This window comes from Ochotona princeps, chromosome 25 (genome assembly GCF_030435755.1).
Source record: "Ochotona princeps isolate mOchPri1 chromosome 25, mOchPri1.hap1, whole genome shotgun sequence".
NCBI lineage: Eukaryota > Metazoa > Chordata > Mammalia > Lagomorpha > Ochotonidae > Ochotona > Ochotona princeps.
In genome coordinates, this window is record NC_080856.1 from 7,585,243 (window position 1) to 7,612,048 (window position 26,806).

At 38.0% G+C, this 26,806-nt stretch overlaps 1 protein-coding gene across 1 annotated transcript in view; it reads right to left on the reverse strand.

The window, feature by feature from the left end:
- The window catches only part of PTPRZ1 (protein tyrosine phosphatase receptor type Z1), a 120,389-nt gene that overhangs the window by 82,098 nt on the left and 11,485 nt on the right, over nt 1-26,806 (reverse strand). The window contains exon 2 of the mRNA XM_058654948.1: nt 313-378. Within this exon, the coding sequence (XP_058510931.1) occupies nt 313-378 (66 nt within the window). The remainder of the gene's footprint in view (nt 1-312; nt 379-26,806) is intronic.

Genomic DNA, 26,806 nt, shown 5'->3' on the forward strand with positions numbered 1-26,806 from the left:
GTCCAAATTAGCCAAGTTCCTTTTAATCTGATTGCATCTTAGCAACCCACTCTTCTGTCCACAAGTACCCAATGCTAACACTCACTGTTTCCTAGAGGGCCACCAAGTATATTAGGGCTCATCCAATTTCCACTTACATTTTCCCAACCAGGTCTTCCCCTAGGGTTTCTGAGTATTATTTCTGGCTATCACTATTTCAAGTCAATTATAGATAATTCATGATGTTCTAAGTTGGTCTGGTGATCTGACAACACCATTTTAGACTGTGACTCAAAAGAATGCTAAATTTCATCATATAAATTATATGCTTACCTGTATAGGACCAGCCAATCTCTTCAACGAGTTTTCTCTGTTGTCTGTAATATCCATAGGCCCAATCTAGAACCAAGAAAAAGCAAATGAATGATGTATGGAAATCTAAAAACTTAGATTTTTATGTGCAGCAATCATTCCTAGCTTGAATGAATCTTGGTTACTCCTTTCCATATCATGTCATCAACGGGTCCCTTCTACCCCAGCCACCATCCCTGTAGACTCCAATACCTTTGTTCTGGTAGTAGTGTAAATTAAGGGACTGATTTTAAACAACTCTGGAGTTCAGGTAGAGTCAAAGCCAACATTGTAGGTAAAGCAAACACTTTAAGAGGTCACTGCAAAGACAGACTAGTATCACGAAGAATTGGTTGTCCAATGACCAAGTTTATCTTAACCTGAAGTCCTATTGATTGAAGAGGTTTCATGTGAAAAAAAACAATTTTATTTATAAATGTTTTGAGAAGAGCCAGAGGTTATCATGCTTTCAAAATTTGTTTCCCTTCTAGTATAAAATGACATTGGCTGACTGGAGAAAATCAGGATTTAAACGTGTGTAATGTTTGCTGTGGGAAAGGTTATGTTAGATAGTCTAAGTGAGTTTGGTCCCTGTAGGAACAGAGATGTTTTAGAAAGTCCAACTAGACACTTTGCCAATATGCGGGCTACATACTCTCAAGCAGCGGTTTCACTGCTGTGACTTGCCAAGAGCAGACAATACCTCCGCATAATTCACATCCCTTAAGATTCACCTTTTTTTTTTTTTTTTTACAGATTTTCAATGCAGACATAAATGAAGCCAGCTGATGACAGAAATCTGGACACAGTACAAAGAAGTAGAACAGAAGATAAAATTTTGAAGCCTCACAGTTAGACTGATAGGCAGAGACACAGAGGAAGGAACGGAACTTGCAGGTGGACGAAAGGGCATGAGCACCCAGGTGCACAAAGTCTGTAACTAAAGGTTTCCGGGGTTATCTGAGAGTTCCTGACAGCTTAGGACAGCAGGTCATCTTACCGAGCACCCCGTGGTGCAGAGGTCAATTCAACCTTCCCCCTTAGCCATCTTCATTTTATTCCCCTTTTACCCAGAATCCTCTTTAAAATGAGAAAACAGTCTACTGATTTGTCCCAAAAGGTGATGAGTTTATCCCATGTGTTATGTATATTTGGAAGGAAAATGTTAAAGAAGAGGACAGAAGAATCTAATCCATAAATTAACTGATGTGGAAGGGGTTTGGTGTGTGTTTTCAAACACAAAAGAGTTGGCCTGTGAAGACTTACCAAAGGACCAGGAGACCCTGGAGAGGCTCCTGTCATCAGAGCATTTCTCATCCACCAAATACATCTAAGTACCAACGTACAGGAGAACACAATATTAATCTATGTTGTAAATTTGAGGAAAACAGGAATTATAAGGATCTAAAGAATATCTATTTCAGGATCAAGAGATGAAAAAGTAGGTGCTTCAGGCACAGGCACTATGCCAAAAAAAATTGTAAAACTATCACAGTAATGGAGGGTTTCTACAAAGGATAAAGAACAAAGGGAATCATTTCTTCCACAGCCTAATTTTGGTAGTGGGACAGCCAAGAAAGTTTAATCTTTCTCTTAGAAGAAGGGAGGAATTTGGAAGTAACCAATTATATTGCAAAAAAAATAAAAAATATATAAAAAAAATAAAAGGAAACCAAACCAAACCAAATGAAACAAACAAAAAAAAAAAACAACTGAGGACTAGTTGTGCTTTTCCAGAGAATCTCGGTGCTAGCCATATGTCTACCAAACCTACTCAAATTTTTCAATGAAAATCAAAATATTCACAGTCTTAAATAGGAACATGACTGGTGTATTTTCCTGTATTTTTGTACATTACACATTTCGCATAAAGTGGTTTATCTATGCTTCTAAAGTCAATGGATTTTTTTTTTGAAAAACATGTTAAATTTTTTTTTATCTTTATCAGATAGCTATTAATGAATCACTGTTTTAAATGAATTAGAAAATACAGGCAAAAATAGTTTAAAAAATCACCTGCCACTTGAAACCCCAACTTAGGATAAGTTCAGTTCATAATTTTATGCATGTGCTTGCATGTATATTAACTTATACTTTATCTGCATCTAATCATAATATTTATTGGTAGCTTGCTTTTTCTACAAAGTGATATAGATACATATATATAGCACTCTCAAGTTAATATCCATGTCTTTAAAGCATAAAATTTCATTTAAAACATTCTGCACATATTGGATATAGAGATACAAAGCCAATTTTTGACTTGGAAAGTACTTCTTTCAAACAGGAAATGACCAGCGTGGATTTACTCATACCTCACTAGGTGGGACACAAAGATTAGTTACTCCTCACTGGGGTATTGGGGATTTCTCTGCACACCCCTCCAAAAAATGTTCTGCACCTAAACTGTTGATGTTATGTTGGAGCTTTTAATTGATCGGGATGATACTTTGCTGGCTCTACCTTCAGACCAGAGAAGGTCTCCCTAAGAAGCTGTTGAACTTAACTGGACAATAAGATGCTGGACTCTATGCTTGGTATATGCTTGCAATGAAGGAATCTCAACTGAACTTGAACTGTGGTTATGCAACAAGGTGGAGAAATCCACCATGGGGGGAGGGTTAGGGGAAGGGTGGGGGGAATCCCAGTACCTATAAAACTGTGTCACATAATACAATGTAATTAATAAATAAATTAATTTTAAAAAGAAAGTACTTCTTGTACTTAAACGATTTGAGTGATAATTGCTTCTATTTAGCTAGCATTGCTTAAGCTTTATGTGTAAAATAATATCTAAGGAAAATTAAGTATTCTTCCCATTTACCTCTACAATACCAAGAAATGATAACGATAAAGAACTCAGAGCTATTATACAAAGCTATAATCATTATAATCTCCTTGTTTTATATCTCAAACTGATAGTGATTTTGTTCTGCTAAAAGAGAAAAATCCAATTGGTAATAAGTTGGTGTTAACAGGAGCAAAGATCAAGATAACTACATGTGTAAAAACAATTGGAAAGATCTAAAAATAACATTAAAAGTGAGAGAAGAATCAAGCTGTATAAAACACCGTATAAGATGAGCAGAGCACATAGAAACGATTAAATTGTAAAAGAATGTGCCACTTTGTGATGTATTAATATGATGTGCCACTCTTACATGCTTTTAAATTATTAGCCGTACAATCATTGTGTGTCATTATATAGCAACGCAAATCAGATTACTGTTAGGAAGCCCTTTTTTCGCACACATATGTGTTAAACCTGATGTACATTTATGGAGTCCAGTTCATTTTGTCACCTACATTAGCCTGCGTCCACACTGATACTTGCAATTGCTAGGTCAGATCTAACCCAGTGCCATTTCTTATAAAAACCAACGAGTGATGCAGCCCAATCCAAACCTGCCCTCTACACAGTTGGCCCTCATGTACACCCTCAGGAGCTGCAGCCCAGTCAGAGAGACCCCCAATAACTCCCACTGGGCTGGGTTCCAACCTTGATTTCTTTGTCTGCCAGCATGTACACTGGACTGGTTTGTTCTGTACCACATCCCATTCAGCTCTTATATATATAATTGGGCATTGAAGTCTAACTCATCCCAACCAACTCCACCCTCCAGCCCTGAAGTATGCCTTATTTTTGAAAGGCTTAGGTGAAATTAGACCCAAATATAAGTGTCTATCCATTAAGCAGGGAAATCTGGCAAGCTTTCATGTTGGCAACCCTACTTAGAAGTTGGTATGGACCTTGCATTTAAATTGTTGCCCTTTATGTTGTCTGATTCATCATGTAGTTATGCCTGTGAGAGGCAGAAAGACCTTGATTCCTTTCCAAAGTATTGACTGAAAATTCATTTTTGCATCCATTCCATTTAGATTTTTTTACAGTTCTTGACAAACACACTTTATTCATAGAAAGCATATTTCATAATAAACTGATAAATCTTTAAATGGTCTTTAATTATTTATACTCACAGGTGTGCAATATCATTCTTTTCAAACTTCTTAAGCTTCTTGTTATAATCCTCTAACCCTTGTTACTCTTGGCCAACATTTTAATGGTCATCAGGGTAAGTATAGTAGGGCTGTCTAACAACTAAAAACACCTGCAAATGTTCTGTCTCTTTTCATTTCTAAGGTCTGGATCACGCATTCTGACACTTTTTATTGAGAGGGAGAGACAGCGAGTGAAAGTAAAACAATGTGACAATGTGCTTTAGCGCCTGCTTGTTCGGTTGTAAACTTAATCACTTACTGTCTTAACGGACAGTCAGGATCTGTCCCTAGCCTGCATTTTCTTTTTTAAAAACAATTAACGTTTCCCCTCATTATACTGTTTTGTAGGTATAGGATTTTCCCTCCTTTTCCTCCCTCTCCATTCTCCCCTCGCCTGTCTCCCCTGTATTTTACAATACTATAGCCCTACAGCTGCAATCACAGTTCCAACATACATTACTGTGTATCATGGCATTGCTTGAATAAGCAACAGCAGGGAATCTAGTATCTTGTCAAGGTAGATTGGAGTTAAAAAAAAAAAATGGTAAATTGGAGTTTCACTCAGAGTCCTTCTTTTATTCAGCAGTAGATATGCAGTAAGGTGGATGATCCTTGTCCAAACACTGCACTGGATTCCCAACAAATACATTTGGATCAATAGGATCTCAGAACATTTATACCTGCCTTGTTTCACAAAAGATTTAAGGCGACTCAAGACCAATGCTCACTTAAAAGTTCATATTTACATTGTGAAGTAGTTCCTCATTTTAGAACCATTTTCCCCAACTAGAAATTTTAAGAAACTGAATGTTTTTGAGGGCATCTTAATTAGTTGTCTAGCAAAAAAAAAAAGTACCTACTTATCTCCTTCACTAATTTTGTTCCTAATGTACAAAAGCTTTATGTTCATCGTTTTGCTGCTGTTTATACATAACTCCTTGCCAATAGACTCTCCAGTGATAGCTGTCATGTATTGGTTATTTTACTTCCCATTGCTTATGTGGAGTGAGCAGAAATGTTTAAATCCTATTGACGCAATTGGCAAAGAGTATTAGGGTAGTCTTTTGGCTGGCAAAATCATTTTATTTGTTTCACTTTTTCTGCTTGATACCCAGTCCAATTTATGTCTCAATCTTTGGCCAGGCATCTTCTCATGTGGGTGAATTTATTGTCCATGGAGTGTTTTGTCTTCATCGTTCTATTGCTGTACCCTCCATAGTCAACTCTTTGGAAGAGATGATTCAGTTCAATCATCACTGCTAACACACGTTATCTTTAAGTCTTACAATTGGCAACCTATCCTGACCCACATCAGCAAAGGCTGAACTGGATCCCTGTTGCAACAGCTCTTCTCAAATTTTGCCTGAAACCTGAATGGTCGTTGCAATGGCAAATACTCAAAATTGTTCATCATCCTGCCTTAATAAAATTTATTGTGCTCAGAGGAGCAATACTTTTTTAAAAAAGCATTCCTGTTCAGCACATAATTAATAGCTGTGGATAGTACATCTCATTAGGTGCTTTTATACATGATTACAGATGGTTGGTCAGGGTCTGGATGTTATTTGTTTTGGAATAGTTAACTCAGCTGGAACAAATATGTTTTCTCACCAGGTTTACCATTTTGTGAGGATGTCAAGACACTGAACAAGTTGATGAAGTGTTTTTGGTCTGGATTTCAATGAGGACTTTGCTGGCATTTTGCCCTGAAGTTACTGGGCTACTGGGACACCTCAAGATAATTAACATACCCCTGTAGTGTCTAACACGATAATAGTGATAGTTAAATAAGAAAGAGCAAGCATTTTCTGGTGGAAGATGTTTACCTAATGATTCATAGTATGTCTAGCCAAAGACGTGTTTATTTAACATTGGAAATTAAATCTTAGAATATGTGTTTTGTACACAAGGGGGTCCCAAACTAGCAGAAGAATACTTCGGGTCCTTTAATTTTCAATACTTTAACATTCAAAAGTGCAATTAAACATGCATTAGCGATCAACTTCACTGGATATCTAAGAAAACAATTACTATCATGAAGCTGATTATTTAAGTTTCCCATTTTAGATGGTATGTATTTACCTCCAACTAACTAGAATGTCTTGTCTCATATAACATTAAATGAAAGAAATGCTTTTTAAAAATATATTAAATATATTTGTTTATATTTGAAACACAGTTACACACATAGAGAGAGAGACAGAGAGAGAGAATCTACCACCTACTAGTTCACTCCCCAGATGGCCACAATGGCCAGACTTGCGCTGGTCCAAGGCTGACAGCCAAGAGTTTCTTCTGGGTCTTCCATGTGGTGCAAGGACCCAAGGATTTGGGCCATCCTCTTTCCCAGGGCCATCCTCTTTAACCAGGAGATGGACCAGAAGTGGATCAGCCGGAATAGGAGCAAGTATGTGGGATGTTTATACTGCTGGCGGAGACTTAGCCTACTGGGTCACAGTGTCTCGCATAGGAATGTTTGTTGTGAGAATGAATTGCCCAGAAAGCTCTCAGGTCTCAGAGCTAGGGCCATTCTCAGGCAGAGAAGTTAGGCATTTCTCAAATAGATTGCTCCCAGAACCACTGAGACTGTGTTCCCAACCTTCTACCTGAACACGTCCCAGTCAAACAGTAGCCCGAGAATACACTACTGATCAGTGAGATGCACTGCTCCTGGATAATTAGGCAGTCAGTGATAAAGCTATATCACTCTGACTCAGCTTCCCTGTCCATCACTGCCCAGCTCCTGCCATTCAAAGGGGTAGATGTGTAGATGAATATAAAGATTCAGTGACAGTGCTTGTCAGGGTAGTGCCCATCCCCATCTCCTGATACAACCAAGCTACCTATGGGAAAACTTAGCAATGCCTTTCCATATAACAAGAAAACTAGAAATTTCTCATATGCAAAAACCAGTAAAGCAGTGCATGACACATAAAGGACTACGTAAATGTACTTGCTAATCTCCATATCACTTTCAGTTCTACAGCCAAGACAGGTACAGCGAGTAGCCACTAAAATATCATCAGGAAGAAAAGACACTGGATGTTTCATTCCACAGTTGCCAAGATTCCCCCAAATGTTCTTGTTTTTAATCCGTTTTTAAAAATGTCGATCTTTAAAATATCACTGACCACCAACGACATTTCAGTTCTAAGAAGATCAATGGATGATTTATGATTTTAATGAAGTTGATTCTTTGAATTCAAGGCATGTGGTGAGAATTTTTTTACAAACACAATTGGCTCTTTTCATGGCTACTGCCACTGTAACTTCTTAGGCTCAGCTAGCAGATTGCCATGGACACACACCCGGACGTCTTTCCCTCTCTCTACAGTCAGAAGTTTACATCTGGGAACCAGAAGAAAGAGTAGTGAAATCTCTTCTGCGCCTGTATCTTCCTTGGGACCTTAAATAATACGGATCTTTGTGACAGAAATTACTGTTGGAGATTTATAGTGTGCTAAAACCGTATTGATACCAATAAAAAAGCTAAGCTTTAAAAATCTAGAAAGCATTAAGCAGCCATGTACTGATGATCTGCAACAATGTTCAATGCATATGCACTTGGTTTCACAGGATTTTAACAACCCATAGCCACGATAAGCAATCTCATATTTTTGCTTCTCATATGCTTACTGAAGTATGCAATTAAAAATTAATATAGGTTCCAGCATGGTGGCATAGTTGACTGATCATCTGCCTGCAAGCACTGGCATCCTCTAAGGGCACCGGTTCGAATGCTGACAGTCAGGGAAGGCAGCAAAGGATAATCCAAGGCCTTCGTTTCTGCTTCTATGTGGGAGAACTGGAAGAAACTCCCGACTCCCAGCTTTGGTCACATCATCATTTGGGGAGTGAACCCACATATGGAAGATCTCTTCTGGACTCTCCCTCTTTCTCTCTGTAATTCAGATTTTCAAGTGAAACAACTAAATCTTATCAAAAAAATGATTATAGACTGTGTACCTGAACACTTCCTGATAACAGTTTCAGTTTATCCTGGTAACTAAACTGGATTATTTTGTCTAAGTTCATGAATCATTTCCTGAATTATTTGTTTAGTTTCTCTGTGTAAATAAATGAGAATTCTACTGGATTGCAGGTTGAATTGTTTACAATCTAGCTAAGTCTTATTCTATTATACTGACAACATTAATTTAAAAATTACAGAAAACTTCCCCCCATCAAGGTGTCTTTGTATGCAATCCAAATTTTACAGTTCATCTATGTGTTGATTTATGCCATTTATAAAGTTAACACAGATTAAATGTAGTATCAGATTATCAACTACACATTTGCTAAATAAATGAATGAATTTAATCAGTGCAAACCCTTGAGAAATGCCAAATTGACCAGAACATCAGGTTAGCTCATCTACTCCACACACCTTGCTAGAACTCTAGACAAAAGCTTCTGCTTCCCAGAACCCATAGGACTTCTCCAGTGATTTCATGGCCTGGCTTAGTTAGATAAACATCAGGCATACCTGTAGAGCCCTACAGGCCCCATGGTATATTTTGTGGGAAGTATAGCCACCCTCAAACACCCTGTGTCAGATGTTTTGTTCACTCATTTCTGTGCCTGTATATCTTCACGTTCTCCCTTCTCTGCCTCTCTGCTTTTTTCAGTCTATTCTTCCTTCAACTGGCATCTTACAATCACTTTTTGACTCCTACAGTGTTTCTCACAATTGTATTGGAATAATAATCTGCATATTAAGTATTCAATATTTGTCGACTATGGTAAGTTCTGGACTCATTGAGACCTTCAATATATCCATTTTAGATACTCAGCACAAAATTTAGGCATGCAGTAGGCATTCAATACAGATTCATTGACTAGGGAGAGGCAAGCATTGGGAACAGCAGTCTAAGGAACAGGTTTGCACACAGGGGTGTGCCTGCTTTTGGTCCCTGGCACTGGCTCCTGACTCCTGCCAAAACAGATCCAAGGAGTCAGCAGGGACGGCATAGGTGACTGCCTTCCCGTCACCAACGTGGGAAAACCTGACAGAGCCTGGCCTGGAGCCTTTGCTGACACCAGGGCAGTGAACCAGCAGATCGGGCCTCTTGGAATTTGTGTGCATGTCTCATGCTTATTAAATAAATGAATAACAATTTTTAAAATGCACTGATTTTGTAAACCTACAGACTTAAGAGTCACATTCTCAGAAGACCTCTAATTCATCCACATTGCCTCCGCTCCTTAAGTGTACAAACCTGGAACTGCGTTAAATCCTTAACTTTATGGTTAGGCACTTCCTCCACATTCTGCTGTAATCCAGTAAACAGAAGCCACTGAGTAGGATGTTCTGCAAGCTGCATCTTCTCTGCCCTTTATTTTCTACTTGCCTCTCAGGCAGGCCTAGATCCCCATTCTTTCCCATCTTTTACTTCCTCCAGAATTTCCTTACAGGGCTGCTCTACCCAAGTCCAGCCACCCTTAAAGTCCCTGCCCCTCCTCATTGATCACATGAACTACCGTCCCAACTTTCATGCATCTAACAGCTGCCATCCTCTCCCTTCAATCTCTTCTATCTGGAGACTCCTTACTCCTTATGAAGGACTATTTTTTTATTTAAATATTTATTTATATAAAGGGAATGAATTTCATGTATTGCATATGCAGGATTTAGGTATTTTTCAAAAGAAGAAATATACATGACCAACAAACACACACAAAAGTTCCAGGGATCACTATCCATTAGAGAAATGCAACGAAGTCAAATGAGATGTCATTTCATTCCAGTTAGAATGACTCTCATCCAAAAGTAATAAAGTAAGAAATGATGGTGCGGTTTTGTAGAAAACAGAATGCTAATACACTGGTGGAAATGCAAATTTGTATAATTATTATAGAAAGCAGCATGGAGATTTCAAAACAAATTGAAAATAGATATTCTATATTGTCCAATTATCCCACATCTGGGACTATATCCAAAGAAAATGAACTTAGCATGTAAAAAAGATACTAGTACTCCCATGTTTACTGCAGACCAATTCACAATAGCAAAGAAATTCACTCTTCCTAATGTCCATGAATGAATGAATGGATAAATAAATTTAGGCCGGGCATATTTATCAACCATAAAATATGAAATCCTGACATCTGCAACAAAATAAATGGAATTGACATCATTAAACTAAGTAACATAAGCCCCAGAAATACAACTTTTAATCCTTTCTCTCACAGGTGGAAACTACTTCATACAGAATATTAAAAACCCCAAACAAATAGAAAGCATTAAAATGCACTAGTAAAATCTCAACCACCCAAATAACAAACTGTGGTTTTAGTAAGGAGATACAGAAAGTTTACAAGAAAGATAACAAATGAGTTAATTACAAAACACGAAAGAAAGCCTTTGAGAAAATAAGATACTTGAACGAGTAGGTGCAATTAGATGCTGGGTCATCATGAGGGAAGCCCTATTGAGAAAGGAATACTTAACTATAAAACAGCCACAGACAGCCGAGGGAAGAACATTCTCAATGAAGTTGCAACACCCCTACTGTGCTGTACTGTACACAGTACTGATGTAATATATACCCAAGACAACATTCTGCCTGGCGTGTTTGAAAACCATCAAGGATGTCATCAGTGTTTTGATGGGCATTTCACTGCCTTTGTAGATTGCTTTGGACGGCATTTTTAAAAAATAATATTCTAACTTATAATCCATGAACATGGAATATTTTCCATATTTGTGTATGTCTTTACATTTTTGCTTATCAGTGTTTTACAATTTCCCTTCTGGAGATCCTTGTCTTCATTGGTTAAATGTATTCTCAGATACATTTTCTTTTTTTGGTAGCCATAGATTGTTTTGTTGCATAGGATTGATTTCTTGATTTCTATTTCAGCAAGTTTATTTTTTCTGTATAAAAATACGGGTTGTCTTATTATGTTGATTTTGTCCCAGAATGCCAGCAGTAGGTGCCTAACAGAAACAAGTGTTGGACTTGTGCAATGAAAAAAAAAACCTCCTTTTAGAACATTCTTTTATGAAGTGCATCACTGGACATATCTTACACAATGATATCCAAACTAAACAAATGTACTTTGTAGTTCAGTGGCTTCCTCCTGAGCAGTAAGATTCCATCAAGAATGAACAAATATTTAAGTAACATTTCCAGGATGAAAGTGATCAAACAGAGTCAGGCATTTGGTGCAATGTTTGACACTGCCAGGATACCCACATACCAAACCAGAGTGCTTGGTTTGAGCCCCGGCTTTGCTGCTTCTGGTTCAGTTGCCTGCAAAAGTACATTCTGGCAGGTAGTAAATAACAAGTAGCTGAGTCCTTGTCACATATGCGGGAAACTGGATTGCAGTCTGACCTCCCAGGCATTGTGGGCATTTGGCAGTAAGCCAGCAGGTAGATGCTCGCCCTCTCTTTCTCTCATTTATCTCTTATATATACAGTTCAAATAAAATGAAAATAAATAACAATTACAATAAAGAAAAAGATCTAAATCTCAAAGCAATTACAATAAGCAAAAACATCTAAATTTCAAATCTAAATTGGAAATCCTATCATGAAACTTTTTTCCCTTTGCTCTTACAAAGTTCAGGTGCCACTTTGTGAGTTGTGCAAAATTTAGGACACTTAACATGTATGTGTTTTGCATATATTTTACATCATTGTATGGAAAAAGCTTAGATTTGAGTTTTACGGTTTTCAGTTTCCACTTCTTACAGAAACTTTGTATCTTCCCTAAAGGTTTTCATGCTCCAACTGCATATCCACATGGCTATGTTGGAGGCTGAGAGGTTGGAAATGAGGAGAAGTCAAGGAAAAAGCACATACCTTTTTTTGCCAAATTAAATAAATTTTAAAATAATAGTCCTATAGAGCTTGTGCTATTGTGCTGCTGGTTAGACCCTTCGGTGATCTTGGCATTCCATTTGAGAGCGCCAGGTCAAGTCTGGGTTATTCTCTTACTGAGCCACCTTCTTGCTAAAGTGCCTGAGAAGTTGCATCATGGCCTAAGTATCTGACGTTATGCCACCTACATAGGAGCCAAAGATGGAGTTCTGGGCCTCTTCCTTTTCCTCCCCTTCCTCTCCAATCCCTCTACCTTCGGAAGAAAAATCTTCAAGAAAAAACATTCCAATGTTACATGATACTCAATCACAAATAACTGGTTACCCAATTTTAATTAAGTGATGTTGTTATACTTGCCACTATATTAGTTTCAAGTGCAATAGCCTTTTTAAGCAGAACAAGAGACAGGACTTTTTAAAAATACTGCTCATTGTTACCATTCCCATTCTCGAGAAAGAGACATTCAGACATTCAAAGGACATTCATGGTGGTAAATTTCAAAAACTGTAATGGGATAGATCTCTCTCTCTCTTTCTCTCTAATGAACCTCTATTCTTTGAGCTCAAAAACTGTAATTCAAGCTTTCATACCTAGTAGCTACATGATGCTGAACAAGTTCATTGACTTCTCCATGTATTATCTTCATTTGTGACATGGGCAAATCTATACAGAGATACATCTATGGACACTAGTGAAACAGAATATAGTTGAATTGTGTGATAAATGAAAAATAGTAAGAGTGACACACATAGAGGTCATATAGAAGAAACAATGGTCATCATACTTATACTTATTATTCAGTTTTGTAGTAGGAATTTCACTGTTCTTAGTTTTCATTCAAGAGACTGCTACAACAGTGTCCGCCAAAACAAAAAAATACTTAATCACATCCTATAGCTCCAAGACTGTGCTTACTTTCCTATGACCTTTACAAACACAGATTGAGAAGCAGGCAGGGATAAGCATCTGAATGGATTGAGTCAAAGAGATGCTGATCTACATCTCAGAATAAACCACTACATTAAGGTATATTGTTGACCTCCCCTACAATTCTATGCTAAAGGTCTCTGTCAGTTAAGTGAAACTGACTGATCAGATGGTGAACTTCTCTCTAGCATTGAAACCCCATAGAGTAAGATTGGACTAAAAGTCCATAAACAAGCATCTATAAACAAATATCATGGGTCCAGTATAATCAGCAAGAAAGGCACATTAATGCTACATGGTTTCATAGAATGGGGAGGGACCGTTTGGTGCATGGAGAAAGTTGTGAGAGTCAATGTGAAGTTGGTGGTTTGCCATGAAAGAGAAGGTCCTTCCTGTAGCATGCTACTTATTTGAGTTGCCAAGGCTTCAACTCTTACCCACATTTATGACCCTGTGCCTTGGGTATCTAGTTGCAGCTCATCTTTTTTGTTTATCTTTTCCCTCATCCTGTTTCTATTTCATTCCAGGGCCAAACTTGACCTTTTCACCCTGAAAACAAAATGCAGCATGAGCTGTGTCTCTCGAATATCAGTGCCTATTCTTGTTCTGCTTCAGGGAATGACCCCCTCACTCTGGCTTAGTTGTTCACTCTGAGTGCATTTGTTGAGTGGGCTAGAGTTTTGTTCAGGAATTGGATCTGGACGTATTTAAGATCAGTGAAGGTCCTAACATTTACCTATTGAAAACACTGTGGTTCTTGTGCATCAAGAACTAGTTTTTGGTCATAAGTGATAATTCCAGAGATTTCCTATATTTCAAAAAAAAATAAATTGGAACCTCATTTTTGACACAGACCCCAGACCTTACCAGAGTAAGGCAACTTAGAGACACACATCCATGGATTCCATCCATCCAATGCTACTCCACAGCCCTAGCCTAATGTGCTGTGAGCTTTGGAGACTTCTGATCAAATCTGGTCCTTTTTCAAAACCTGGGGTACAAGTGTCCCTCTAACAAGTCCACAGTTACCAGCCTTTCAATGCTGAGCTCTGACTCCCAAGAACTCCAGGATCCTATCTTTCTCAAAAGACATGGAGAAACTGAAAGATACCACCTAAATCCCTGAATTACATCATATTCAAATGAAATCTGCGCTTTTGATAACTTAATGATAAATGGAAACTTATGAAAACCCTGGGCAAGGTATCCTTTTCTACAGGTGTAGTAATTTGCACATATTCAGAGAATTACATGTAAAATATTGCATATATAATGAAGCAAGGAAATGTTCTTAACGGATCTGCAAATCATTTCTGAATGCATCCCCCAGATTTCAATCAAGACTAAAACAAAAAGCAACTGAATGTGTGTAGGGGCATTAACTTCAGCATTTTGTAGGATTTGTGCAGAGGAAGAAAATAGACATGTTCCCATCAGTATCATATCAGTGCAACGAAAGCTAGTAGTATTGAAGAACTTCCAAAGATAAGACAATTCTACTACCTTGGTGCTTGTAAGACAAATCAAAGGGGAGCAGAAAGCTGATGTACCAAAGTTTTAGCTACGAAAATTTAAAATACTGTTCTGGGGTTTGTTGATAATAAAAAAGCAGAAGTGTTAGATCATCTGAGTCCCTCATCCTCTGCCACCACTAGTTCTTTATGACCTCTTCACGTATTACCTATGTGTCCTGATGTATTTTCCATTCAATTAACCTCATCAACTTATCAAGATCTCTACTGATCTTTTTGGTACAATATACAAAATACTTCCCTTTGTACCAAGATTCCTTAGAAAGGCAGCCACTTTATTTGGATGTACAGATTGTTAAAGAACTCAGCAGCACTTTGGGGGTAGATTTCTTAGATTCCACAGGAAGAAACACATTCAAAATTATGCTTTCATCAACCTAAAGGAAATGTAGTAACATAAATGATTTTGGTACTATTCCAGTAAGGAAGAAAATATTTATAAGATCAGTAAGGCTTGGCATAAACTTCAGCTTCTCATGCTATATAAAACACAATTTAAATAGTCAAAGAATGCTGTTGCATTATCACAGCTATAGAAAACAGAAGATGAAGAGATTTCCTAGAAATGTCTAAGGGCAGAGAAATTTCTTGAAATGTATGGAATAAGATCATTTTTGAATTGGGGAAGCAACAATTTCTGGTTTTTGTATGAATTTATACTTTTTATGTTCTGTCAAGTTTATATTTTATACTGACTTCCATGAACAAAACGTGATGAAATTCAGCAAATTCTTCCTCAGTTAAAGAAATCTGGAAGAAATTCACTGATTGTAAGATCTCTGACAGGTACACATACTCTTGGATGTCTGTCAGCTATATTCCTCTGATGAGGCCCCAGGAAAGGTCTTAGCCTTCTCCATATAGTTTCAGGTATTCTTTTCTGCAAGTGTGGCATCTTATTTCACATTCCATACTATTTTTATGGTTTATCTATGCTTTACGTTGGGATTTGCTTCTTTGTTAAAGTAGAATACCATACCATTTTACACAGACATATTTTCTGTGTCCATGCATCCACTGAGTAGCATCTAGGTTATTTCTGTTTTGTAGCTAATAAAAATAATATCAGCAGTGCATTGGCTTCCAATGTAGTCAAGAAAGCAAGTGTTTAGTCTAACTACTAAAATATCCACATTTTGGAGGCTAGCATTGTGAGCAGTGAGTTAATAAACTGAGTGCCAGTTCAAGGCCTGGTTGCTCTGCTTTCAATCCAGCTCTCTGTTCATGTGCGTGGGAAACAGCAGACAATGTTCCAATTACTTGGGTACCTGCCACCTACAGGGGAGATCTTGATGGAGTTCCAAGTGGCTGGCTTTTGGCCGTGTGGGGAATGAACTATCCAGTGAAAGGTCTCTCTGAGTCTTTTCTCTCCCTGTCTCTGCTAATCTGCTTTTCAGATAAATAAACAAGTTATTTTAAAAATAAAGTCTACATTTCATATCTCAGCACACAGCTTTGAGTCTCTCTGCATTCTGGTTCCTGCTAGTGCACATCGCTGGAAGCAGCAGGTGTGGCTCAAGTAGCTGCTACCCTGAGACCACAACAGAGACATGGATTGAGTCTGTGGTTCCGGGCTTCAGCTTGGCACAGTCTCAGCCATTATGAGTGAACTAGTATATTAGACACTCTCTCTCTTGCTGTATCTCAAATAAATAAGACATGAAAATCCCTTGCAGGATTCGGCCTAGGGACCACTTCCCATATGGGGGGCAACCCTGTGAGAAAATGGCAATCACCTTTCTTTATTCAATTTAAAATATGCACCTGCCCTTCATAATGAATTATAACCGAAGTCCAGCATATTGACCAGATGTATTTGAGCCATCTTCTGCTGCTTTCTCAGTCACATTACCAAAGAGCTAGAGCAGAGGCAGGTCAACCAAGAGTAGAACTGAACACACATGAGATTCTAGCAGTTCAGGCAGCAACTTAACCTACTTGCCACAAGACTGGCCCCCTTCTGCCCAGTGTTCAACTGAGTTATTTTTTGATGCTGAGTTTATTATGTGTTCCGGAAATTAAATCCTTGATAAGCTGAGTAAGAAGAACCTTCAACTCTTTCCCTTAAAATGTGGAACAAGACAAGGATGTTTGCTTCTTCACGTTTTTCAACAAAGTACTGAAAGTGTGAGCAATGAGGCAAGAGGGAAGAAAGAAACGGAGTCCAAAAAAGAAAGGAAGGCATAAAACATTCCTGTTTTCAGTGACATGATTTTATGTGAGACAAACTTGCAGATTAGAAAAAAAATCTGCTAAAATTGAAAAATGAATTCAGAAGTTGCAGGATATAAAATTCACATACAAAAACCAGTAGCATTTTTTATACACCAAAAATAAACTTCCTGAATAAGAAATCAAGAAAGTTTATTCACACCAGCTACAAAAATAATTCCTAAGAATAAATTTAACCAGAGACTTGAGTGCCAATATTTTCTATATCTTTTCCACAGAGGCCAATGTGAACCATCACAAAAAAGGTCATATGATCCTTTAAAACAAACAAATCCTATTTCTCAGATCAATTATGCATAACGCTAAAGAATTTATAAGAAGGTAGCAAAGGTTACAATAAAATAATTTACATGCCATGCCTTCTCCACAACATGATACGTCAAATTCTCTCTTGCAATCCGCATTTCCCTTAAATTCCTGTTATTTTATATATGTCTCTAAAGTACCTTTTAAAAAGTGCACACAAGGGAGGATTAAGGCGACACTGTCAAGCAAGAGCTACCTACATGGCAATTACGTTACCTAAAAGTCAGCACTCTTAGAGGACACATTCCAACACTGCTTTAGAAGATGGGACAAAATCAGTGAACAGAAACAAAAAATTTTCATCCAAATTTGATAAAGTGTATAAAAATCCAAGCGAATGATGAAGGAAAATCTAAAGTATATATCTTTAAAGAATTCTAATCATCTCTGACAGCAACGCCTTTGTAGAAGAAAAGGCAGAGGATATGGACCAGAGTCAATTCACAAAAAAAGATGGAATAGTAATAGGTAAAGGCACTAGACTCGAATAATTTGATCCTTCAGCCAAATGCAACTGAAGCCAAGTGGCTTTTCTGCTCCCCAGTCTGATATAAGCCAGGGTCTGGCAGAGTGTCTGCCGTGTGCTCCCACAGGACACGCATTGGTACCTGCTTTCTGTAGTATGGTTTGACAATCTAAGTCAACAGTCTCATACATACGCATATCATTGTTGTGGATTTTTTTTCTTGCAAGGATTTATTCTAAAATATCAGTAGACACCAGGAGTTCAAACTTTGGACTCTGAAGTTCACCAGTGGTATATCTAAGTTTCTTGTCAGTCATTTCCTGGCCCTGTGAACATGATCCAGTTATTTGACACCTTCTCTTTTAATTTTGTCTACGTCTAGATTCCCTCAGTCATAACCCTAGACAGGACAAAGAAGGGCACCTACATAATAGCATCATTGCAGTCAGTTTCAAAAACATACACAAAGCAAGTAGCACAATATCTGGTGCATGATAAATACTCTGGCAACTTTTGGCCATTATTAATTATTGTTCAAGGACAAAACTATGGAGGTACTTTCACAGTAAATTGCGAGTAACTGTCAAGAACTACTCAAAAATTTGAAGAAATAGTGTCTTCAGAGTGACTGTTAATTGTTCCCCAATAGATACACTCCTTTAGTTCCATAGCAACAAAATAGCTAACTGAGAATCTCATTGTTCAGATTAAAGATTGCAAATGTTTCTTATAACATCTGGGTAAGTGGTAGCAAAACAGAGTGCAATCCTTGTATTTTATCTTTAAAGGAAATATGTAGGTTCTGCAGTTTTCTCCCTTAACCTCTAATTCAATGGAATCTGACATGGCTGTGTGCCACTTAGGACATGTTAAGGTGGATAATAGTCCAGAGCTAGTGGAACCAGATAAGATGGCCTCAGGTTTCAATACTGTGGCTTTCCAACCTTCTCCATTACCTTAGTAGGAACTATTGCAAATCAGTCCGGACTGACAAGAAATGAAACGAACACAGTCATATGGGGTTTCTTCAGCATGCAGCCAAAATGTAATCCAACTAACACTGTAACTAAAAATGATGATGATCACTGACAAGTGTATTTTAAATTCCAGAAAAATCACCAAAGCATCAGTAGAAGGCCAGACTTGTTTTAAGAAATGTATGTTTCTCTCTCTCCTCATTTTACAACTTTCTTTGCTCCTATCTTCACGTCTTCTTTGAATGTGTGTGCTTGGGGATGGGGATGGCAGGAAGGAAACATACTTGGAAACTGAAAAAAATTAGCCTGAATTGTGGCATAATGGGTTAAGCTGCCACCACTAATGCCTACACTCTATATGGTCACAGGTTTGATTCCTGGCTGATGCACTTCTGATCCAGCTTCTTACTCATGTGTCCGATAAAGCAGTGGAAGATGGACTGAGTGCTTGGGCCCCTGAACTCAAGTGTCAGACACAGATGAGGCTTCTAAATCCTGGATTCAACTTGACACAGTCCTGGCCATCACGGTTATTTGGGGAGTGAACCAACAGATAAAAAATTTCTCTCCCTATTCCTCCCCGTGACTCTGCATTTCAAATAAACAGAACTTTAAAAAAAATGTTTAAAAGAGGCAAGTTAATGGGTTAAAATATTTACATGTTAGAATGATGAGTGACTTTACTTTCATATAAGTTCTAATCACTTGTAGTACTTGTCTGTTAGTATAGTTAGAAAAGTTTCCAGAAGAGAACAGACTCTAGAGTCAAGCAGAAAATGTTATAAATACTTGAAAGCTGGCACATTTTCTTAAGTCTTGAACTATTATTATCTTTATATTGGATTAGGTCACAACTAGGTCTATCAGGAAGACAGGATTATTTTCCTGAGTCATTGCATAGTGTTATAAAAACATACAAATTACGTATCTGTGAGATAGCCCACAGAATTCCAGAAGACACATGGCAAACTCTCATTGCTCTATATATGGCAAAATATAAAATCTAATTAATTAATTAATTAATCAATGTTGGTGAGGCGGATTTTGAAAAAAGAGAGAGAGGGAAGAAGAAATAGAGTGAAAATCTTCCAGCCACTGGTTCACTCCCTAAATTACTGCAATGGCCAGAGCTGAGTCGATCCAAAGCCAGGAGCCTCTCCTGCGTCTCCCATGCAGGTAAAGGGTCCCAAGGTTTTGGGCCATCCTCTTCTAGGCTTCCAACTGCAAGCCAGGAACTGGATGGGAAGTGGAGCAGTTGGGACACAAACTAGTTCCCCTTTGGGATGCCAGTGCTTGGAGGTAAAAGATTAGCTAGTTGAGGCATGGTGCCTGCTCAGAAGTCTGAATTGCACTGGCGAAATAACCATGTTACTGCGACAAATATACAGATTCTAGTATAGTTGATTATGGAGAGAAAGCTGATACATTCTGTGGAGTCTGATGTCCAAACTCATCAGATTTCAGTGTCTCTCCATCTTACCAGGCAGGCACTGGGGAGGTTTGGCTTCTTTTACAGCCATGGTCCAATTCTGGCAGAAAGGAAGTGCTCTAGAGGCGGAAGCTTCATCTTGTCTCAGTGACACCAAATGCCACAGCAGGAAAAACACAGAGTTCACATGTTACACAGGGGAAAAGACTATGACCAAGTGATCTCATGTGCACCAGGTGATCTTTCATTGGCAGAGAACAGAAAGACATAATCTTTACATCCTAATAGAGAAAAGAGGCCATCTAGGCATGCTTCAGACTACTACTTTTAGGGATAATCCAACTAAAAATTAGAATATTATGGTCTGAAAGAATAAAATATAAGCTCCAGAGCATAAAAATGTAGTCCAAATATATTCTCTAGGGCTAGGTGCTACATAAATGTCCGAAGGGAATGTAAAAGAACATTCTCTATTTCAAATAACAACAAATCTGCATGTAGAGTAGCAAGTGCCAGGGGCAGCAGCAAAGCTGGAGGCTGCTGATCAGTGGGGCGGGAAGCAGATTTCTGGTGCCGAGGTTACATCCCATGTCTGCTATTATGCAACACTCAAAAAGTATTTTTTGGTCTTAACAACTGGAGAAAAAGGAGTTTTGAAGTACTTTACTGATGAATAAACAGAAGAAGTAAAACATGATCTAGAAAAAGATTACTGCAAAGAGCAGGCAGTGCACAAATACAATTTTAGAGAGTATGTAAAATAATTAGGATGCATAGATATAAAACAATACACCAAGATGGAGGATATTGAAAAAAACACACTAAAATTTCAGGTAAAAGCCAAAACTGACTCTACAATGTTTACAAGGGCCACAAATACTATGTAAAATGCCAGAAATAAGAAGACAGCAAAAGACACACACGTCAGACTACTATCTAAGCAAAATGTTTACCAGAAAAGAATAAGAGGGTTTTTATTTGTATATTCATTCAGTAATTAACTTGTTTAGTATATACTATATGTTGTGTATTGGGCACTGTGTTGAGGACTAGGCTATACCACAAACTCACAGGGTTCATATTCTGATGAGCAGAGACAGAAACACTTGGGTAAATTATACAAGGTTTAAGAACTAAGGAAGAGAAAATATGGACAGAGGTAGAGACAGAAACACTTGGGTAAATTATACAAGGTTTAAGAACTAAGGAAGAGAAAATATGGACAGAGGTAGAGAGTATTTGGGAGAGGAAGATGGGAAGGATAACCGGTATGTGCAACAGGAGGTCCTCAAAGAGAAAGTAATGCTGAACAAAGACAAAAGGATGTGGATCACAAATATTATACAAGAAAGGGTAACACGAAGACAAAGGCCTTGTGTGGAAGTGTCTAGAAGACTTGAGAGCAACCAGAAGCCGAGGGGAACCAGATAAAATGTAGGAGGGAAAATTCTAAGGGCCCGCCACCACAGGGCATGATGAAAAAGGCAGAGAATCTGGCTTGTACTCCGAGTGAAGCAGGAAATTGAAGAGTGATAGCATCTGACTTACATCCAAACAAATTCACCCTGAGTTGTGCAGCCGAGAAGGAGGACCTGGTGGCAGGCTCATGTGGTGATTCAAGTACAGAGGGGTTGCTGGTGGTGGATGGGGCTCATGAGCACATAAACCCTGGAGTTTGCTGATATGATTAATAGAGTCAGCTGTGTACACTGTCATTTCCTGAGACAGTGGAAATCCGGAATTAAGGAGGGAGGAAGATCAGGAGAATAAATTTTAAACATGTCAGCTTTGAAAAGTATATAAGGCATCTAAATGTGTAATGGATATGTAACTCTAGAATTCAGATCTGAGTCCTGGTCTAAAGACATAAATACAAAGAGATAAAGAGATTGCAGGGATGAGAGATTCAAGCAGGTTGTGCAGACGGAAAACAGAGGTGATTTAAGAAGTGAGCTGTGGGAATGCCAACATTAAGAAGATAGGAAGATAGAACCAAACCAGCAAAGAAATTTGGGGAGCCTTGAGGCAACAGGCAAACCAAGCAAGTGAGGATGTGTTCAGAAAGTCAAGACAGTACTACTGCTCCAGAGTGACAGAGTGAAAGCTGTCAAAAGCTGCCTGTAGGATGAAGACTACGAAGGAGCGCAGCAACACGAGGTTCACCAAAGCACAGTCTGCCTGGAGTGGGTTCATCAGTGAAGAGAGGGAGAAGTGGAGAGCTGCTCAGGGCAGAAATCTCCTTCCACAATCTTAGCAGTCAATGGCAGGAGAAAAATGTAGCAGATCTTACATGAGAAATATATTTTTAACAGTAGAAATAGCCATCTACAAAGAAATAACCATTCTTATAACTACATGTGGCTGAATAGCTTATATTGTCATACATTAGCTTAGTAATGTGAAAGAAAACACCAAAGTTTTAATTACCAGTGAACATAATGCCCCAAACAAAACAGAGTTCTGTAGCTGAATATCTGTTAAGCTGAGCAAACACACCAAAGCTTGCTTCTGGATGACAGGGAGTTCTTCCAAAGGAATTCACAGTGTTGTGCTCACCCTCCTTGATAACCAACGGACCCTTCTTCTTGTGCACAAATCCTTTCTTAACAAAAACTCAATGAGGTGCACCAGTGTGTTGGTGTAGCAAGCTAATCCTCCATCTGCTAACACCAGCATCCCATATGGACCACTGCTTGTGTACTGGCTGGTACATTTCCAATCAAGATCTCTGCATATGGCCTGAAAAGTCAACGGAGGATGGCCCAAGTCCTTGGACTCCTGTGACTAGGTGGGAGACGGAGGAGAAGCTCCTAGCTCCCAGTTTCAGATTAGTTTAGCTCTGGCCATTGTGAGCAATAAGGCAGTGAACCAGCAGAAGGAAGATCAGTCTCTCTCTCTCTCTCTCTCTCTCTCTCTCTCTCTCTCTCTCTCTCTCTCTCTCTCTCATGTTCTCTGTAAAATCTGTGCTTAAAATAGAAAGAAATGGAAATTTAAAAATTAAAACTCAACAAAGGTCTAGTAAATTTTCTCCAGAAGAGAAATACACACAATTTTCCTATAAATATTACCTTTGTCATTCAAATAACTCAATGTTGTGCAAAGCTTCTCATACTAAACATGATTCAGTATTTTTTAAATTGAAGTCATTAAAAAAAACAAGATGAAAGTGTCCATCTCTTAAGAATGAATGGTAATACTATAGGGCAGTGGTTATCAAAACAGCCTGGTACTGGCACAAAGATAGAGAGGAAGATCAATGGAGCCGAATAGAAACACCAGACGGGAACCCACACAGATACAGCCAAATAATCTTTGACAAAAGGACAAACGATAATCCAGGCAAATGGGAAGGTCTGTTCAATAAATGCTGTTGGGACAACTGGTTGATAGCCTGTAGAAACAAAAAGATAGACCCACATTTTTCACCATACACCAAGATCAAATCTAAATGGATAAAAGATTTAAACCTACATCCAGAAACCTTCAAACTTTTGGAAGAAAATGTTGGAAATACTCTGCAAGATCTAGGGGTAGGTCCCTACTTCCTAAAAAGGACTCCAAAAGCAATAGAAATCAAGGCCAGAATAAACAAATGGGACCTCATCAAACTAAGAAGCTTCTGTACAGCAAAGGAAACAATCAATAAAGTAAAAAAGCAGCCCACAGAATGGGAGAAGATCTTTGCGCACTACGTAGGTGATAGAGGGCTAATCTCCAGAATATACAAAGAACTACAAAACAGCCAAAACACCAAAACAAACAAGCCACTCAAGAAATGGGCATGGGAAATGGGGAGAATTTCACAAAGGAACAATCCCAATTGGCAAGTAAACATATGAAAAAATGCTCAAGTTCCCTGGCAATAAGGGAAATCCAAATTAAAACATCAATGAGGTACCACCTAACGCCAGTAAGACTGGCCCACATGAAAAACACCAACAACACTTGTTGGTGAGGTTGTGGGGAAAAGGGAACCCTACTCCACTGCTGGTGGGGCTGCAGGCTGGTACAGCCTCTATGGAAATCAGTATGGAGAATATTCAAACAACTCAAATTCAACATACCGTATGATCCAGCAATAGCACTCCTAGGAATATATCCAAAACACCTGTTTTATGAGAAACCAAAATGCACTCCTATGTTCATAGCCGCACAATCAGTAATTGCAAAAATGTGGAAACAACCAAAATGCCCATCAACAGAGAATTGGATAAGAAAGCTATGGTTCATCTACTCCATGGAATACTACTCAGCTATTAAAAAAAACAAAATGCAGTTCTTTGTGGCCAAATGGGCCAAACTGGAAACCATAATGCTAAGGGAAATGAGCCAATCCCAAAGGGTTAGATACCACATGTTTGCCTTAATTTAGGATGATATGATGTTATGCATATCATGTTATGTTATGGATGTTATGTCATATGTAGTATATAAACTAAAATGGAAATGTGAATGGGGTGGTCACAGAAGGGGGTTAAGAAATCGCATTTATTTTTAACATGTTGGCTGCTCAATACTATGTCAATTAATTCCATATCGATGTTAATTGTTGCTGATAATATGTTAGTGCTTCTATTTGATCGGGATGATACTCTGCTGGCTCTGCCGTCAGACCAGACAGGGTCTCCCCAATAAGTAGTTGGATTTGACTGGACTATAAGATGTTGGACTCTATACTTAGCATATGCTTGCTAAGAGGGAATCTCAACTGAACTTGAACTATGGTTATGCAACAAGGTGGAGGAACCCACCATGGTGGGAGGGTGTGGGGAAGTGTAGGGAGAATCCCAGTTCCTATGAAATTACAACACAATGTAATTAATGAATAAATTTAATAAAAAAAAGAATGAATGGTAAATCAGCCCAAATCCTCCTTAAGCTTATAATATAAAATTTCAATCATAATTCATTCACTATATAATTGAGTTTTAAAATTGATTTTCTCAAATTGAGATCTATAGGAACATTTATCATCGCTCACAGCTATTTTCCAATTCTTCACTAGATACAATATTCCTGTCTTTAGCTATCATATAGTAAAATAACAGCTTTTAAACTTTTAATTACTTAGCCAACATTCTATCAAGCATCTCTAGTTCAATAAACGATCTCTTTTCTACAATCTCTCAATCAGACACCTGAGTTTCTGAATTATTTTTCTCAAATGTTTTCTTTTAATTTAGGTTTCTTGTCTTAATGATTATATTCTGTCCTGAGCACATTAAAACAAATATTTCAATATAACCTAAAAATCATCTGTTATTCAATAGTAATCCAATTCACACTAAATCAAAGGTTAGGCCTTTTTCATATGAGTAATTGTGTATTTTAGCAAATCCTTTGATTCTAATCAGGATGAGTTTTCTGAATTGCACTTTGCTGTTGTTTACAGATAATTTCTATTCATATATTAGGCTTGTGATGATCTAAGCTATTGTCATTTAAAAGGAACACTACACTATAATGTTCCATTAAATATTTGCCATCTTGATAGTTATTTTTAGTGATCTATTCTTTTTTTTTTGCATAATTTCTTAAGACTAGGTCTTACCAGGGACTATCCTACCACATTGGTAACAAAGCCAATGGCCAAAGGAGACATATTCTGATTCTTTTTATATATATATAAATATATATATATATACATATATATTTATATATATATATATATATATATATATATATATATATATGTACTCTGATTCTTTACACAATGTATGATTCTAAAAAGTTCCTCATAGCCTACCTGGCAGAACAGGACATCACTCTGATATTCTGAAATTTTTGAAGACTTTGAAGTATCAGGAACACTGGTTCCTTTTTTTTTTTTTTTAAGGATAACAGCTTTTATTTTACAAATATCTTATACCTCTCAAAAATTGTAAAGCATTAGATCCATGCTAAAATATTAATATAACAGGTGACCATTGACTACAAACATACAAAGGTTTCTCCAAGCTTGAATCAAACAGGATCTCACATATCCCAGATCTTGTTCTTGGTAAACAGGGATAAAAGGAGCTGGGAGAAATACTCTTGGCTGGCACTGCCTGGATGTTGGAGGGATGGAAGAGGTGTTAGTAAGAGGGATCTAGTGTCTTTTTGTTTTGTTAAAACCCTGGCTTGACAGGAAACACAGTGAAAACATACCCACAGAAGCGGTGCATCCGCTATGCAGGCCAAAAAGTAGATTCTCCCACCGCTCCTTAGAATAAAGAAACTTATAGTTCTCTTTCTCTCGTGTTTCTGGCTAGAGTCATCTCTTCCTTCTTCTGCATTCACTATTGTACTCTAGTCCACTCACTTAATTTTCTTTCTTAGAACTCTGAATGCTGAGAGTAAAAGCCCTTGGGAAGTTCTTCGTGATTGTGTGCCAATTCAGCTGAAAACCTATATAGACTCTTGGACCTGTTAAAATGAGAATGTGATTTGATTGACCTAATTTGAGTCCACCTTTTTGAAAATGAGAAAGATCAAGTGAATTTGAGAGTGAATTGAATTCTACTTCCCAGTGCTGGGAGTGGGACCCTAAGTTTCTCACTGTTCTAATGTGTGTGCTGAATGAGCTGAGGCAGTGGCAACCTTTAGCAGTTGGCTGGAGGACATCTATTACATGTTCTGTTTTAAAAGGGATTGGAAAGAAGTCCATTTATTCATGCCACTCCTACTTACTGAACACCTGCTGAATGCGCAAGGGGCTTTGAGAGCCCAGGACCCATCTATATTCGGAAGCCCAACTCCCTGCATCTGGGGAGCTCTGGAAATGCTGGGAATGAAGTG